Source organism: Macrosteles quadrilineatus, unplaced genomic scaffold (genome assembly GCF_028750875.1).
Source record: "Macrosteles quadrilineatus isolate MER2022 unplaced genomic scaffold, UCM_ALF_1.0 Scaffold_4__1_contigs__length_99947679, whole genome shotgun sequence".
Taxonomy (NCBI): Eukaryota; Metazoa; Arthropoda; class Insecta; order Hemiptera; family Cicadellidae; genus Macrosteles; species Macrosteles quadrilineatus.
The window spans coordinates 29,976,781-29,996,222 of NW_026542597.1; the positions used below are offsets into that span (position 1 = coordinate 29,976,781).

Below are 19,442 nucleotides of genomic sequence, written 5' to 3' on the forward strand. Positions count from 1 at the left end.
GATTTAAAAGTAAACTAGTGAACCTGTGCGGCTCAATGCCCCGCAAAAACATATGAATTTAGAAAAGGTGCTTTCATAACTGCCAACTCAAAATACACCCATAAGTAAAAAAGAATCAAGTTATTGGTTAAAAAAACTATGTTTGTGTAAAAACATTAGTCACATGAAGTAGATGATTTGTTTGATTTCTCGATCAGCTGTTTCGTTTCTAATGAATTAATAATGTCAAAGATTTGTGATTTTAAATACATCAATTATTATAGTAACATTTTCTAAATATGGTAACTTATTCTCAACTAAATTTTACTATTCCCAGCATGAAAATAAAGTAGTGAGATCCATTTTGAGTAAAGTTTAAGGCACACAATCCTTGATTGAAATGTAGTATACATTAACAGTCATAATACACAGCAATTATTATGTAGTAGACTTTGACTATTTTCAAGTAACAAACATATGTTTCTGTAAATAAAAATTATCTCCCTTGTTATCCTTATGGAGAAATACGAAACTTTAAAGGGCCCCAGGGCCTCACTCTTTAATTATTTCCTTAAAAAGAAGGTTTCCTGCACAACTTCACGTTACGCTCTTTCCAATGACACCAAAAACATGTCAATCGGTTCAGTAGTTTCGGAGGAGTAATTGTCACAAAAATCGTGCTTGCGTATTAAATAAGTACTAGAGGTCGTCCAGCGGTCGAAAACTCGACCAAAAATATGTAAATGAAATTAAATGAAAAAATTAAAATTATATGAAATGAAAAATTATGTATTTATTCAGACAAAGTTAGGGCCACATGGCCGTTTCTTACACTATGTAATGTACAGTGTAAACCCCACACTGTAAATAAAACATGTGATAGGAATTTGTTTTAATTTTCTGTTTATATTTTGTTGTTATTTCGTCACCAACATGGCAACCCATAACTCCCATGTTATTTTTTTTAAGTTTACAAATTCATTTTTTGTGCTTATTTTTGAGCCTATTTTAATTTATAAAGGGATTCTGCACATCTACAGGAAAATATCTTTCCAACAGTATGCGTAGATTTTCCCTGCGATGCACACGAGCTGAGAAAAAAGGTTTTAAAGAAACATGCTTGCCTATTAATATATAGACGAGAGGTCGTCCAGTGGTCGAAACTCGACCAAAAATATGTAATGTACTCACTTATCTATTTTCACCCCACACTGTAAATAAAACATGTGATTGGAGTTTCCTCCATTTGTTTTGATTTTCTGTTTATATTTCGTTGTTATTTCGTAACCAGCATAGCAACGCATAAGATCCATGTTAATTTTTTCAAATTTTTAAACTCATTTTTTGTGCTTATCTTTGAGCCTATTTAAATTTATAAAGGGATTCTGCACACCTACAGGAAAATAGCTTTCCAACGGTATGCGTAGATTTTCCCTACGACTCACACGAGCTGAGAAAAAAGGTTTTAAAGAAACATGCTTGCCTATTAATATATAGATAGATAGATAGAATAGATATTGATTGATGGTATCCATGGTAACAAAGAACAAACCTACAAAGTTTAAAAATATAAACAAGCAGAACTAACTGTCAAATGAATGTTAATTTCATAATTCCACACAGCTGGTTCAAACATATTAAATACTGCACGAATATTAGAACAGAGAGGGTAAGGATTATAAATTTAAAATAATGATGTCACTAGCCTGAATGTAAACATTATTTGACATTACTTAAATGGAGCTGTCAAACCATATGTTAATGTAATTTTCTTAAACCGTGTCCTCTCCCATAACTACAATAAGCATTTATACTTATATGCCAACCCCGTACGAAGGACGGGTACTCTGCTAGTAGTAATATAATTTATACCTATTTGACATATAAGCTGTTTCACACCATTCATTTGCTAGCCCACATTTTTTCTTATAATTTGTTTTTTACCAAGAAAGATTTATGATAAAATGAAGCCTATTTTATGAGTGATCTTGAAAAAATATTGGTTATATTTGAGGTTTAGAAATCAAGACATTCACATTTCAAGACAATTTATTAATATAATAAATACAATGCCCACTATCTTCCACTTCACCTTCACCTTCAACTTCTTTTCTGAACCCATCAACTCCACCGCCTGCTTCAGAAGATCTATAAAAAATACAATTGCATTAGAATTATTTGGTTTATTAAAATTTATTATTAAAATCATTTTTCATTATTTTTATTTGTTATAATTATTTGATTATTTGGAATTTGTTGGTGTTGCAAACACAGGGTGTTAACTTACCTTTGTTTTTAAAATTGTTATCGAACTTTTATTTCTTACTATTTTACTTTTATAATGATTACAGCGTGTGATGGAACTTACACATCAATAAGGCTACTGAATACAAACAACGTAATAATGGTTTAGGTTAAACACAAATTTTGGCACTGTTCTGTTGAGTTCAGCAGTAGACTATAGAGTATAGTATATTGAGTGACGTCGATTCAGTGAAGCGCTGAGTATGTCAAAGGTTAAAGCACAAAAGATTTAGGCTATAAACAAAATTTTACGGGTTCTTGATGCTATGAAATTAATTGTTTGCTTAACTTAGCTTACTTATATCATCATAGACTAACCAACACAAGTATATTTTTTTATCAATGGAGTTTAAATCTTACCTTTACAGGAATCCCTTAATTCTTCTTTGATTCGTCTTGGTATCAAAACCATAAACAAAACTCACAACTATATAGTAACGAAACGAGTAACTCACAACACCAGAACTAGATAAGTGAGAACTGACAACTGAGAGTGAGGAGGAAGTCTAAATCCAACAAAAATGGTGGTTCAGCACAAAGAAACAGGTTTTAGGAGCGTTCTGGGTAGGGGTGGAGGGAAAATTCTTTTGTCATATGGCACTGCTCACTTTAGACTCACATGAACAAGCTTGTCGTGGGTCTGGTTAGGTGTTTAAATTATGGACTTGGCCAACCAGGTTATATATGTAAATAAAACAAGTTTAGTTTTGGTGCATTCACACAAGTTCACTTAACCAAAGCTGTTTTAAATTTGTAGTGGGTTCCAAACTCCAAGTTTGTCATAGCAATTCAGAAATATGTAAAAACCAAGTTTAGTCCAAGCTCACGTGCTGTCTGGGCTGGCTGGGGGTAAAAATAAAATGGACAATTTCACTAAAGTGCAACCACAATTATTCTAAATTTAACTCCTAGGTTGCAGCACATGTCAAGTACATGCAGTTTAACTTCCAGTCGTTTCTTCCCACTAATACTGCATAGGTGGTTGAATTTGGAAGTCAGGTTATGCTAGTCTTGCACCCAATGTATGACATTTTTATCCCCATCCTGAAAATGAAATTTCGGCCCACAAACTAGTTCAAAATGAAAATGTGTTCAAATAATAACTAACCTTGGAAACATGTACTGTCAGATTGATAACTTTTTGCTTCCAGTTTTGATTTACAAAGAATTCAAAAGTACCGAAGAAGATGCTGAGCTGCTGTTGAGAAGGGTTTGTTGTCTCGAGACTTTCTTACAACAAGGGTTGCCTGCTGTGACATTGTTCTTGAGTGGGTATGTTTTGCATTACGATGAGATTAGATTTGTATGACATCACTGTGTATGTTTCTAGTAAATTGTAGATGTAGAATTAATGATACCAAGCTCACACAATGACAAGAGACATGTCATTCCCACCTTAAAGGTGTAGCCAGTTTTGGAAGTATTTGAATTAAGCCATTGATGGAGTTTCCACAATCAATTACTTATTCCTGTCAAATACAACGAATCACCAAATTTTTAACTTTGTCATTCTAAATGTATAGCTTAATATTTACAGCAGTGTCTTTTATGTCACATCATTGTTGAGTTTAAAATAAAGTGACATGTCAATGGAATTTCGACCCACTCTGGAAGAGACTCACATTCAGTCAACTATGTATTCGGTTTGATTAAAATTCCGCTACAGCTGGTCAATTTAAATGGGATGTACTTCAGTATTCAAAAGTTAATGCTAAGATCAGCTGGTTCCTTTAGCCAGGATTTTTTATTTGTCAAAAACATAGGTGACTAGATACCTTTTATTTACTTGGTGAGAACACTGTTGATCACAGTTAAAATTGTATATAGTGAAAACGAAATGACCGAGGAATAAGTTAGATGCAGTGCTCGATTTGAGGCAGAACATGGTGGATCGACGTTCCGGTACCTCTCTTTCGGAACGACAAAAATTTTGGAATAAATAGGTACTAATCACGTTAAAATAGGTTACAGTTCCGGCACCTCATTTTTAGAGTTTTAGTCAGACCATACAACAAGGAGAATAAAGATAAAAAAACTATTGCCTCCTATTTATTTTTGGCTAAAAACTTTTTATTTAACTATTAAAAAGTTCTTCTTAAGGGAGTCACAAAACACATATGAGTTTTTCAAGCTATTCCTGAGTAGGTAATCATCTAACATAATGTGATTTTTTAAAGATACCTTTTGAACTGGGATGGAGTGGATCACAGGCACAGCATAATGAATCTTATTGAATGGGCTACGTTTCATTCGTTTAAAGGTCAGTTGGATTTCATGAAACTCAAAAACAGTATCTACGATGCCTAAAAAAATACTTATCTGTAGAGCATGCATCTTAACATATAAATCTAATCTTTGTATATTGATATACAAATTATGATTGTTATTGAATTATTATTGATGTCAGCTATTTCCGGATTAGGGCTCTGAAGATGTACAACGATCTCCCCCTTATAGGTCCTAGCTGGGCGACAACAGCGATGTGACCAACTGTTGCTACTGACAGCGGCAAAATGTGTCCACAATGAGTGGCGTGACAAGGCAACCTGCCACGGGCTAAGGCAGCTGTGGTGGATGCCGCTCCGTCGCGTCACTCTTGCTGCTCAGCTAGAACACTCCAATTACTTACTATGTTTTTGTATCTTGTCGGTCGTGTCACTCTTGCCGCCCAGCTAGGACGGGGCCTTAGACAGGTTTCCAAAAACAGTCAAAGCCTGGCTTTTCGACTGACCCCTGTACTCAATCGATGAATACTTTGATGCATTGCACCAAGTATAGGCTCAACGCCATCTGACTAAAACATTGTGAATAGTGTATATAGTTTTTTTTTAGTTTTTATCCTTGACACCAGTCTATCCAGAAATTTTGGTCATCGACATCACAGGAGGAATTAAGATTTACTAACATAGCCGATGTAATGTAAATTATTACAGTGTTAAAAAAATAAATACAATGAAGTGTTTGAAGAATAAATATATACTGTTGTGCAAGTCCCAAAAATAGATTCAAAGAATAATTTATAATCTTTCTGTGAAATATCAATCTGTTTCAGAGCTTATACAGCCTTAATCTAATCATGTTTTCTTAATTGATTAACCTTTTGATTAATTGATATCACCTCCTAATTGATTGTTCACTGATACTTCTCCAATTTAATCTATTTTTTTTACAGCTTGTGCAGCCACTTGACCAATTTCATGTATTGAACTGTTTCAGAGCTTGCTTGCAACATTTTGCGTCCGCTGCACGTTCTGTTTGTTACCAACACTGTCAACATGCGAAAGAAAATCATTCAGATGTTGACTAACCTCATCAGAAACATGGTAGGCATGTTGTTAGCAAGTGTGTTCACCATTAGTAATGGATCAACATACATGAAACTTCACTTACTTTATTATGATTTATGTATTACCTATATAGCAAGATTGCAAGTTCTAAATGTCATCAAAACCTGTTTTTATAGTCCCATAAAACACAAATCCATGGTGTTTAGTATGCATTTTTGTGTTTTCAGTTTGCTGATGTCTATAGGGTTCAGCAGGGTATTCCGTTCCCTTTCCTTAAGCGAGGTCCCAAATGGACCAATGAGCCGGAGACTATGCTGCAATCGTTGGTGTCGTGGACGGAGAACCTGATCATGCTGGGACTCACTTTGGAGCGTGATTCCTCATCTCTGCTGATGGAGTCTATACAATTCTATGAAATGGTACGTAATAAGAGTTATCGCTCAAAGATACTATTTGAAATACAAATTATTCGTAATAAGACCAGTACATGCAATTAAAAAGTCATTGGTACACATAAAGTATCAGAGTAACAAGGTATTCAAAAGTGTACAAATTTGAAAAAGGTATATTCCATTCTACCTATTTTAACGTATCCATTCATTTCTGTGTCAACATTTAACTGGATTTTTTTTATGTTCATACATAAGTCCAGTGCCCAGGTACTGTAGACCAAACACTAAACAATTGTTATTTCTGTTTTCAGATCAACGTGCTAGAGGCGGCCAGTGGTTTACCATTGTTTACTGTGGTTTCAGAGGGAGTCGTACTGCAAAGCTTGCTAAGTCAAAACCCCAACACTATCATAAGCATATGTCGGCTCTTGCTCAGGTAAACAATATTGCCACTTCTATACCTTGCTGCATCATTAGTTTTGTATTATTATCATTTTTTTTTTTTTTTTTTTTTTGGAAGAATTTGAAAACCTTGTGTCACTAAAAACAGTCCATGCACTTAGCACAAATGTTGTTAGCGAATTTCCCATTTAGGGAATAAGCTACTGTAGGTTGCATGGTAAGACCTTGACCCGGGCCCAATTTACATTTTCATTTTGATGTCCCCAGTGTATTATAAATATATACACAGTTATATGAAAAACGGGTCGCCTCGCACAACTACTTCTCATGTAAAAATAACTCAAGTAGAAATCATCTGATTGTGATGAAATTCAGTACAAACGTCAAAACGTGTAAATCTACGTTTATTCCAACGAGTCTGCAAACTAGCAAGATCAGACTATGGGTATAGTAACCCTGGTTTTTTGGTGTTTTTTTTTACCCTTAAAATTTCTCCCTAAACTACCATATTTTGTAAAGCTTAAAAAAATATACTATGTTGAAGCGTTGGTGTGTGCTAAAATGGTCACACAGAAGAAGAAAAAAATTGTAATTTCAAATTCCCATTTTATTTTTATGGATAGGCCTAATTAACAGAGTACCCGTCCTTTGTACGGGATTGGCATATAAGTATAAAATGCTTATTGCAGTTATACTCAAGCTTTGAGGACACAGTTTGATCAAATTTGCTTCTTTAAATTTACAGTATTCTATAGTTACACATCTACCATAGCCATAATGTTCTACCACTTCACCTAAACAATAGGGAAAAATAAATTATTAAAAATCCGCAAAATATCACAAATCATTCATGAAATTCAAAACATAAACATAACTGTAAACAACCCTACTTTGACAGTTCTCCTCATTGCGTATCACGGTTTTTTGTTGCTGCTTAGTTCAAATTAGCTGTTTTCATAAATGCAAAAAAATAATAGTGCTGCACCCTGTTGGTAAATCTTATAACTTTTTAATACTTTTGCATATCATAGAACCAACTTTTTTAGTTGAAACAGCTGACTAAATTCTTTAATTCCTTTTAAATATGAATACTCATAAGGTTAACATGGGAACTACAGAGCCACTGGGGCGGAGCCCGAAAGGATTTTTGAGATAAGAATATGCCTATATGTTAATCGGCAATGTGAGCTATCATCATGCGAAATTTCAGCCCAATTCGTCCAGTAGTTAATGCGTGATTGAACTTCAAACAAACAAACACCCAATGGGAACATGGGAACACTGGAATGGGAAATACTGCTCCAGCTGATTGTAGTCGTAGTATCTTATTTTCAAGAGTACTCGTTTAAACAGTAATAATCAGCAAAAACGGAATAAACAAGTAGATTATTCTGCAAAATATGCCAATAAAAATTTTTCTGACAATTTTGTAACTTTCTTACTTACGCTCCAAGAATAAAACAGTTTGTATGCTCGTTCATACTTCTTTCTTGATTTTTCAGGTAACAGGTTTAATGAAACATGTTTTGCAGTTTCTGCTATTTCTTCTGGTGTACACATATATTACCAATCACTTTCACTGAGTTCATTATTTTTAAACATGTTAGGTCCACTTAAAATTATTCTTTCAAATACTACACTTTAGGTTACGTTATATTCAAACCAAGCGTTGAACAAAAGTAGAATATAAACATGAAATGACAGGTTAAAGCAGAATATCAATAGTCAATCAGCTGATCATAGTAGTAGTATCTTCAATGTTGCCAACCTATTTCCAAGCGTACACAGATTATGTGCATAATAAAACCACGCTATTTTGTGTTCTCTGGTTGGAATACTGGTGTGCGCCAAAGTATAAACCGTGCGACAAAGTAAGTAAATGCAGCTTTCTGTACTATAATCAGTGCAAGGAAGCCAACTTTGTCGGGTGACTGTAAAATAATATTTGCTAAAATATTAAACGTAGAACTTTTACTTCCACCTCAGTTGCTGGTGCATTGTCTATGAAAGAATAAGTTGAAGTTCCTTACCTTTTAAGTTTAAATGAGTCAAATAAAATCAAATTGCCTTTATTCTTTGTGTACAAGTAATGTAAATGAGTAGTGTAATGTCAAACTACACAAATGTAAATAGTAAAACTACAAGCGATTTCAGGTATCATAAAGAGTTTCTGCCAAAACTAAGAGTGGAACAGCCTCGTTTCTACAAACATTGCGAAGATAAAATTGAACTCACAGCTAACTATGCACAGAGAATTATCTACTTTCTGCAAAATGGCCAGGTATTTTCCTACTGTAACTTTATTAGTAGTATTAAGTAAAAACTTGGGACTCCTGTAAGGAATAATTCATGTGCGGTGTATCAAAACTCATTGTTGTATATTGAGCTGTTGAAGCATGTAGCTGGGTGGTTTATTGCTCACATAGTAATCAAAAAGGTTGTCGGTTTGATCCTAAGAAAAGTCAGTAGCTTTTTGTTGGTTTGAATCAAAACTGAACCCAGCTGTCAGCTGTGTTGATCATTACACAAGCAACAGTGTACAGTGGACCAGCTGTCGTTGATCATTACACAGGCAACATTCTCGTCATTCTCTTATGTTGTTGAACATTCTCCTGTAAACTCTCCCCACATTATTCCTTTTTAGGCTAGGCCTATTCTATAAATATTTAAAGTTATAGAATATGTCATATACCGGGTGTCCAGCCTAAAGTTTTCCAATAGCTAACTTTTTAATTTTAAATCTGACAAACAACTTCATATGGGGGACTTCCCTTTATTTTTTATTCTGCATTTTGGGGTGATTTCGAAATTTTTCTAAATGGCCGCCATTTTCCAATATGGCGGACAACTTTGGTTTTTCTTATGGAACACCCTGTATTTTATGGTGTTTTTGGATACTACAGGTTATTTTAAGACATTTTTGTTCTTAGGTATTTTTTCATAAAACCAATGGTTAAGGAGATATGAACGGTTAAAGTTTATTTTCCGCCATAAGAAATGCCTTAAGTTTTCCAAGAAGAGTTTGCTATTGGAAAACTTAAGGCATTTCTTATGGCGGAAAATAAACTTTAACCGTTCATATCTCCTTAACCATTGGTTTTATGAAAAAATACCTAAGAACAAAAATGTCTTAAAATAACCTGTAGTATCCAAAAACACCATAAAATACAGGGTGTTCCATAAGAAAAACCAAAGTTGTCCGCCATATTGGAAAATGGCGGCCATTTAGAAAAATTTCGAAATCACCCCAAAATGCAGAATAAAAAATAAAGGGAAGTCCCCCATATGAAGTTGTTTGTCAGATTTAAAATTAAAAAGTTAGCTATTGGAAAACTTTAGGCTGGACACCCGGTATAATGTTTAAAGTTATATACAAAAGATATACGAATTACAAAAGGTGTTTTATTGAAACAAATGAACACACATGCAACGAAACTTAAAAGGCTATGTTACCTTATAATGAAAGGACTGACAATGGAGTGTGGGCTGAAGTTATAATAAAATAGAAGATTAATTTTAAATAAAGGTTCAAATTTACAATAGTATAATTTACATGGGCTATATCTCAGGATAGGGTGTCGTGCTGGCTTGAATGCAAAGCATTTATTAATTAAATATTGTCCAAATAATTAATGTGTTTTACTTACAACATCCCAACAATGCCAACGATGTGTTTCCCTGACCACGGCAGACGATGATGATGTCTACACGGCCGCGGGAAATATTCATGAATTTGCTGCGATCGAGGACGACCACGATGACGTTTCCGTGACCGCGGGAGTCAATGATGATGTCTACATGGCCGCGGAAGATGTTTATGATTTTGCCGCAATCGCGGACGACGGCGATGACAATTCTGTGACCGCGAAAGATGACGATGATAATGTCTACACTGCCGCGAAGGATGTTTATGATTTTGCTGCGATTGCAGACTACGACGATGACGTTTCCGTGACCGCGGGTATCAATGATGATGTGTACACGACCGCGAAGGATGCTCATGATTTTGCCGCATTCGTGGACTACGACGATGACGTTTCCGAGACCGCGGGTGTCAATGATGATGTCTACACGGCCGTAGATTTTCGTGATTTACCGCGATCGCGGATGACAATAATGGACGTTCAGTGGCCACGGGAGACGACAATAATGTCTAAATACCGCACGTGATGTCTAGGATTTCGCCACGATTATAGATGACTGTGATGACGTTTACTTAACCCTTGGAGGGGACCGCTGGAGATATACAGGATTTTGCTACCAATGATAATGTGTTCATGAACAATGAAGATTAGTCATTTGTCTTTCTTGTTTATTGTTTTTATGTTTAGATTTCGAATGAGACCATTGTGTTTTTACTAGTATTGTTTATATCTATCTGATCGGTCTGTGTATACATTAAATTTGTAAGTAAAGGAACCTCAACCACAAGCTTTGCCTAATGAGGCCCTAATTATTTTCTCAGATTCAAAAATTCAAAGGTCACTTTTAATGTACCGGTACATACATTATGGTTTTTTTGTGCTTCAGATCACTTAGTGTAACTTGTCTTTTGTCAGCCTGGTGAGAACAACGGACTTTTTATTTCATTTCATTGATGATAATGAAAATTATAGTTTAAGCATTGTCAATTAAACAATCTTAAAAGAAAAATAAATAATTTCATTGATCACGATTTTAGTTAGTAGCTCTATCCATGCTTCCCAAATCCTTGAGAAAATGTAACACACTCACACTCTGGGATTATTGTAAGACTGGATTTAAAAGACTCTTTTACTTACAGGTGGTGCTTCCAAGAAAACAGAATGGTGCGGTAGTTAGAGATGTTGTAGACATGAATTTATCAGAAGGAGTTGAATCTCTATGTCTCACATCTCACCTGTGTTTTCTCACAACCTACGTATCGTTCGAGACTAAGAAAAACTTTTTGAGCCTCTCACATCCAGGAGATAGAAAAGTAAGTCTGGTGACGTAAGAGCTTGTTTTGTGACATTACTACTTTAAGGTAACGTTTGAGGGAAAGCCAAGGGGCTGACAGAGGAGTATCTTTTAAGAGGGATAAGGTATATAATAGCTCCTCTTGTATATACACAATACAGTTTTACGTGTTCACAAAACAGTACCTGGGGGCCAAGCCATGGTTTGGTACTACAACTATCCGCAGTACTATCCTGATAATTAGACCAACTCGTAAAATACAAGGCAACAATTTCTTGCCAAATTTAATGTGGGTTCGGATTCCATTAGAAATTGTAGGTCCCTTAGTTGCCATTGGCTGTATGGGCTATTAATTAACTGTCCTGTCTAAGATACATGTCGGCCTTAGTCAGTAACAAAACAAGACTACAAGGTCATCCTACACTAATATCCATCCATACAATACCTACCTTTGTATGGTTGCCATTAAAAGTATTAAAGTATCATAGTTTATTTCCATTGTACCCCAATATCGAGTAATCTTCAGTGTAATTTTTGCTCAATAGTTACAACTGATGTTTTCCCCCTGTACTACCAATGTTAAAAATCTTTGACTTTCAATTTCATTTTTTACAGAAATTGTAGTAAACACGTTTTAGGCCAAAAATAAACTATTTACAACATTTGAAGGAAATTGTTGAAGCCGTTTACGAGATCTTTGTGCAAGTATACATAAAAGCATACATACAAGCAAACATTGCTCATATAAGAGTATAGGATATTTATTTGTCATTAATTTTCTTCTTGAAGATATCTTCCTTCAGAAAATAGCAGTGTTATGTTACATGATCTGCATTGTGCATATTTAAGCCCCTTGACCATAATTATCTCAGATTTTGCCACATAAATTCTTTTCTTGTTACTTTTACTTTTTCAAGTAGGGTTAATTAATACTTTTATCATTGTTGTGAATGCATTGTTGTAAAAAAAATCTAACTGACAGATGCAACTGAATATTTAACATTTATTAAATTGTTTTTGTTATAGAAATCTTTAGAATTGGCATCGCTCCACCTGAGAGAAATCAAAGAATTTATCAATTTCTTCTTTCCAAGTAGTAAGTATGTTTTAACTCACAATTAAAATATGATTTCAACTACAAACTATGTTTGAAAAGTTAGTTCATCACAGCCTTTCTAAATTTGGTGACATTTTACATAGATTGTTTCTAATCAGCTGTTGTTCTTGTGAGTGGTTTGTAGTGTATTATGGCTATGGGTTATTATTGCAATATCAGGATAGCAGTCAATCTACACATGTGTTTCTATAGTTGAAGTTCGCTAATCCATTGTGCATATCTTTATTTATATGTTATAGGTAATTTAATTTTTTTTTTGCTGGTTTGATTCTTAGTTTAAACATTGACTAATGGATACCATCCTGAAGTTATATCAATAGTCAAATGATAGTATAGGACCGATGTTATGACAGCTGGTCTTTAAAATGAGAATATCCATCGGTAGCCTACGTATTAGGGTACACTTTGGTAATGGTAAGTTTTATTTCAGGAGTTATCGCAAAAATTTCCATCATATTAGTGAATTACTATTTTTTCATTCTAGGATCTAACCTCTTCCTCAATTGAAAAAAAAAAAAAAAAAAAAAAAAAAACAGTTAGTGCACAAACCCAAAGTCTTTCCAGTGGATGCCATTTCCATTTTGTGTTTGGCTACCCTCTAGGCTATTTTTACTAATTGTTTCCTTTCATTTTGATTCTTGTTTTGACTTCTATACAGTTCTCTGTGTGGTTTTTATTTAGTCATTTCACAGCTTTAGCTGAGTACTAATTTTGCTATGTTGTAGTTGTAGGGAATTCTTACTTACAAAATGTGGTATAAGCGGTGATTGATTTTGATTGGGCCCTAATTATCATTGTTATAGGGACTTTCTTACCTGAAGACAGGATCAGATTCCAGAGGTAGGAAAATATTTTTTTACTTTAAGTAATGTTTTATATTTCTTAGTTCCAGAAGCCAGAGATTGAAGACAAGTGTACCTCATAGAAGACAAAGTTTTGTGAAAAATTAGAAGACTGAGGGAAATTTATACAAGGGTCTTTGAAACTTAGGCCAGCTCTACAAGTATGCCAAACTGTTATTTTTATAATTTTATAACTCACACTCACAGTGGGCTTATTGTACATTCCCAAACTTGGAAATAGGGTTATCAAAGTCAAATGTGGGTTTCTGTATATTCTTATCCAAAAATGCATATTATTTATTTTGTATATACGATATTTCCATTTTGTTTCTTACTCTATGTATAACTTTTATCGTAAGATTATTTTGTCCAATTCAATATACCAATCTCTCATGTAATTAGGATTCTTTTTTAAGCTCAAACTAATTTTTATGTTGATTAAAAAATTTATCTTTTCTCAATTGTTTATCTAAAACACCCAATCTCCATGTCTTTCAAAACGCTACAACACTTGGAACTAGGATTGATCATTGTGTTTATTGTTTTAGACTTTTAAAGTCTGATCAAAGGCTGGGTGATCTAAAGGTTGTCTCTGTTTTCTCGCTGATATGTTGGTTAAGGAGTCTCTGTCAGTGTTGACTTGCATTTGTTGTTTGTAAAGATTGAGCCCTACTGTCCACTCATCTTTGTGTAGATTAATGATTTTTATTAATTTCATTTTGCCACGATCTTTAAAATTGTTTAAATAACAACAGACAAATAGTAAACAAACAAAAATGTGAACCGGACATAACTAACATTTAGATTGTCTTGCAAATACATAAGGATAATGAATCTATAAGGACTAAGGAGTATGTTTAATATAGTTTAAGTTGCTGCCATGAAAGTTGAAACAATATTACGTCACGAAAGACAATTTTTGAGACCTGAACAATATCTAGATAAAGCAGCTCTTCATATAATATCATTCCTGGTTTTGCTGTGATTACCAATACTGTAATGCAATGTACAGCATTGCTTTACGGATGCAAGTTCTAGGGTAAGGATGTTAGGATTGAAAGGTTTTAAGTAAACATTTGAGTAAGCAAAGAAGAGTTTTCACAGGGAATCGGCCTGGCAAATAAGTCCCAGACTTCAGCCAGAGGTGGTGGTGGGAAGAGGGGGTTTCCTAGAAAGAAAAAAGATTTATCATGGGACCTGACAAATAAGTCCCACACTTCAGCCAAAGGTGTTGGTGGGAACGAAAGGGTTTGGTTTATCATTTAGGTTATCATCGATTAGTCAAAAGAGAATCTTTTACTGACTTTCTCAAAAGAAACTGCAAAAACGGCAGGTAAACTGCGAACTCAATTAGGCCTTTTACCATCACCAGCTTTAGCAACAAAACCAAGAAACGAGAAAACACCAAATAAAAAAATCAATACAAATCCTTCTTCTCCTTTGCCTAAATTGCGCACGATTTTGTGCGCCAGGTTCTCTAGTTTTAGGGTTAATTTAATGATTTTGTGCTGTACTGTTAAGCATTTACTAATCCTACTTAATAATAAAATGTTTACTATAAAATTAGAACAGAATGAAGATAATTAATCATTCTCACTAATTTATATATCTGGCCAGGGGGTAAAATCCGGGGGTAAAAATCCGGGGGGTAAAATTCCGGGGGGTAAAAATCCGGGTCGTACACTCTAGGTTTTTATAATTTGATGTGTTCTGATTAAATTCACAACCGTGAAAATATATGTTTAATACAGCGTTTAATCTATCGAGCTGATGTCGCGAAGTTTCGCAGCCGGAATTTTACCCCCTGGTTTGTGAGTCACGTTTGCCCAGGGGGTAAAATTCCAGGGGGATAAAAATCCACTACCCCAAAAATGGCAACCTATAATCACAAAAAAATCAAAAAAGTTAATTTTTTGGTCGAACGGTGAGTATAGGTCACCGGGCGCCATGGCAAACTAAACTCGCGGGAAAATGGGGAAAAATTTCGACCTCAAAGGAAGTAATTATAATCATGGCACGTACAGGCCGTGGCCTTCGAAGTGGCAATGCAATTAAGTAGAGTTCTAACAGCTGTTTTAATTGTTTTGAAGCAGCTAATGACATTGTCTGTGTATTTTTTTAAGAATATGAAAGCTTGGTTACTGGGCTATTAAAAAAACATTGACTCCACTTTAAATACAGAAATAAATTTTAAATTTATATTGTTTTGGTTTTCAATTCTATATGGTTAATTTTAATCTTTTGATTATGTTCATAAATTTAAATGAGTAATACGCGAACTAATGAGCTATGGTGTCACCTGTCTGTCATGTTATCTTATGGGACGTATGACACTAAACAACACTACTTGCTACGTTGACAATTCTACCAGGCCGCGGCCTGGGGCCTATTTCATAATAAACTGCAAGTTACAACTTAGTCTAGTCAATATATGACAAAAACCCCCTTAACCTTAAAAAAATTGCTCTAAAAGGTTTTTTGATGGTTTTCATTTCCAAAAAGTATGTTAAATTACATACTAAAAGTCTAATAAAATCGGAGTCTCGGAAATTGGGTTTTTCCAATATGGCGCCCAAAAATTAAAAAAAAAAAATAATAAACCTTACTATTTTCCCTGTAAATTTTTTTCTGAACCTCCAATTTAGACCGAATTTGGTACAAACCTTTGAAACTGTATTATCTATAAACTGTTCATGATTTAAGATACATAATATATACAGTAAACGTGTTGTATGGGGTTGAAAATAGGTAAAAATATGTCTTAAGTTGTTAGTAGTAAATAACTTATTTCAATATTGGTCACTATAGGGGACAAAACTTTTTATCTCTAGTCTGTGTTATACCCATGTTGTAAATCCTTAAAAAATATATGCAATTTAGTATTTTTAATCATTAAATTATTTTAAGTGGTGGTGGGATAATTATAAAAAAACGATGTAATTCTTATGGAAATTCTGAAAATGACCATACCGTATCTTAATTGTTAATTGGTACGCTTGGATAACAATTCATCGTGGCCTGTATCGTCTCCACAGATACAAACACACACATATTTGTCATAAGCGAATTCTGTGTTGAGTCAAGTAATAGAATTTGTTTCAATACTTTTTTTTACGCTCATTCAGTTCTTTTATTTTGTAATAGTTCACAAGTAGTTTATAAAAAAAAATATATGTATAATGTTTACAGGTTTATTTTGGCAATACTGCTGTTAATCAGATGTTTTTTTTGACTTCATATGATTCCAATCGTATTGTTGTTAATGTTTACAGTTATTTAGATCAAATTTAGTATAGTCAAGATATGAAATAAAACCCCTTAACCCTTAACCTTAAAAAAATTGCTTTAAAAGATTTTTTGATGGTTTTCATTTCCAATAAGTATGTGGAATAATGGTATTAAAAGTCTAATAAAATCGGAGTCTCGAAAATAGGGTTTTTTTTCAATATGGCCAAAATTTCCAAATTTCACTAAAATATTTCCATAGACAAGCAAGCTTTAACACTTTATTTATTCTCCATAAGAATAACATGGTCATTTTAAATGTACACTTTTTTATTTTCTCCGTAACCGTTTGGCATACAACAACGCTTCTGTATACTAAATTATTTGTTTTTATGATCTCTTCAAAATGGTTTGGAAATAAATTGCAACTTTTTACAGTGAAAAATGGGAAAATCCCATTTTACCCCGTAAAAATAGGAGATCTTAAGATACTCAATTTTTGGGCTTAACCTAGACACAAATCTTAAATATACACAAAACATAATACAAAAACTTTCTTCAGGGTTATATGTTTTTAGGCCAGTGTCACTAAATGTAACCTGGACATTCAAAAATAAAAATATTTTGTCTTATGGTCTGGCAATATATGAAGGAACGCCCAAAAAATTTAGATACAGTTCTGAAACTCTAAAAATGCTATAAGAATCATGCTATACTTAGACAAACAATGACTGTAAAAAAAATCAATTTTCAATACTACACATTTTGACTGTCTGGTCAATAAATATGTACTATAACTAGTGGCCTGTAGGGGCCATAGCCCCTAATTTAGACTATAATAAAAAACCATATATAAAAAGACAAATATTCGAAATATGTTTTTAAAATTATCAATTTTATGTTACTTAAAATTAACAGTGTTTCTTTTTTATATCTTGGTTTTCCTTCCGTTGGAGTCGTATATTAGTTGCTTCTAATGAGTCAATGAAATACAATTGTAAAATAATGATTAAATCAATAACACAACATAACAAATAGAAAAGTGCACACGGTTTGGCCTGAGCCCGGAGACCGACGAATCAGAGCTGAAATCATACTGCCAAACATTGCACTTCTTTTCTAGTTTAAAATTGAAGATTTGTTTTGTAATCTTACGAATTCTGTTATAGTTTCCATTTTGAGAACCAAATGTATGTAAAGGTTAAAATTATTATTAATTATTATGAAGGCAACTCCCCATTTCGCGGTAGTAAGTCAGAAATATATCTATGAATTTGTCCCTGAATTTTAAAACAAAATTTGGAAATTAGAAAAAATGTCCATCCATATGAAACTAGAAATAAAATTTATATAAATTTATCAATCTCAGCTTCTATGAAAAAACTAAAAAAAGGAAACCTTCATGGGATCAAAATTTTTAAATTATTTTCCTACCAAATTAAAAAGTAAAATAAACCAAAATTATTTCACAAATCTAGTGAATAAACTGCTAAAAAAAAGAAAAGAACTATTATTCATTTGAAGAGTTTTTTTTTTTTCAATTAATGTAAAGAAAATAATGTTGAGATGCTCTGCTGAAAAAAACCAATAAAAACGACTCGATGACCCAAAGTTCACTGCAACTACTCTACTGGCTGCAAGAATTTGCAATGCTCCTGCAACAAAGTATGGGTTACCTTGTACTACAGCTTGGAGAACAATGTGACAGTTCGTAAAGTGATCATAACAGTGTACAACTTGATGAAAATTTTGAATTATTATTTGTATAATGCTCTACTACCAACCACAAGAAAGTGTGACTATATTATACAAGCCTATCTCAAAAAATCCTTTCGGGCTAAAGATTTATAGATATTTATTTAAGTAAATAAAATATGTATGTTGAATTTTAGCAAGCTTGTGATCTTTATTTTAAGACCTATTATTGGATTTTTCAAGCAAAAAATAGTCATAAATTAAAATACCCCCTCCGCAGCAAACGTGCACCCTAAGCGAATTTCAAATTGCCTGATTGAATTTACACTAAAATTTCACATTAAAAATATCACATTTATTCCCTTTTTAAATAGCACTACTTTAACAAGTACTTCGGTTTGCTGCGACAGGGAGGGTAAAAAAGTGTTTTTAGTAAAATTTTAAATATTTTAGTATAAAACAAATGCATTTTCCAAATTTGATAAAAATATATTCATATGCAGGCTAACTACAACAAGTTTTCTTATTCTCCGTAAGAATATTATAGGCATTTTAAATTTTAATTTTTTTCGAATTTTCTCCGTAACTAGGTATTAGACCCATCACAACGCTTCAATGTACTAAATTGTTTTTTTCTGAGTCCTAAAATGGTTTAGAAATAAATTGCAAAATTTTACGTTTTTAGGGTCAAAAATGGGGAAAACCAATTTTTACCCCATAAAACCCCCCATAAACAACTGTTCCCATGGTCCGATCATGCTGGTTCACGAACTCGTTCAGAAAAATGTAGGTTTACATGTTTGTGCCAAATTTCATCGAATTCGGATCATTTTTGCTTGAGTTATTGTGCTAACGGACACATTTGACCAAAATCTTGGACGCCATCTTGAATTTTGGACTTCCGAGACTCCGATTTCATTAGACTTTTTTTCCTGGAAAATACACATAATTCTAAGTCAAAATAACCAATAAAACAATTTAAAGCAATTTTTTTAGGGTTATCGTATGGATTTACTCGACTAACTTGTAACTTGTAATTTCCATTAGATTTGCATTGGGCGATCAGCTGATTTACTAATAATATTAGTTTGTACTTTATTATGAAATGAGCCCCAGGAGTAAAAGGTGGCCGTGCCTGGTAGAATTGGGAACGTCGCAAGTAGTAGTGTTATTGTTTAGTGTCATACGTCCCATAAGATAACACGACAGACAGGTGACACCATAGCTCATTAGTGCGCGTATTACTCATTTAAATTTATGA

At 33.5% G+C, this 19,442-nt stretch overlaps 1 protein-coding gene across 1 annotated transcript in view; it reads left to right on the plus strand.

The window, feature by feature from the left end:
- Positions 1-13,678, plus strand: part of LOC128991965 (centromere protein I-like) — a 30,515-nt gene extending 16,837 nt beyond the window's left edge. Inside the window, exons 9-17 of the mRNA XM_054415278.1 lie at positions 3,435-3,555; positions 4,461-4,543; positions 5,500-5,606; positions 5,798-5,989; positions 6,274-6,398; positions 8,519-8,645; positions 11,148-11,321; positions 12,329-12,398; positions 13,306-13,678. Coding sequence (XP_054271253.1) covers positions 3,435-3,555; positions 4,461-4,543; positions 5,500-5,606; positions 5,798-5,989; positions 6,274-6,398; positions 8,519-8,645; positions 11,148-11,321; positions 12,329-12,398; positions 13,306-13,325 — 1,019 coding nt within the window. The 3' untranslated portion in view covers positions 13,326-13,678. The remainder of the gene's footprint in view (positions 1-3,434; positions 3,556-4,460; positions 4,544-5,499; positions 5,607-5,797; positions 5,990-6,273; positions 6,399-8,518; positions 8,646-11,147; positions 11,322-12,328; positions 12,399-13,305) is intronic.
- Positions 13,679-19,442: the final 5,764 nt, after the last annotated feature.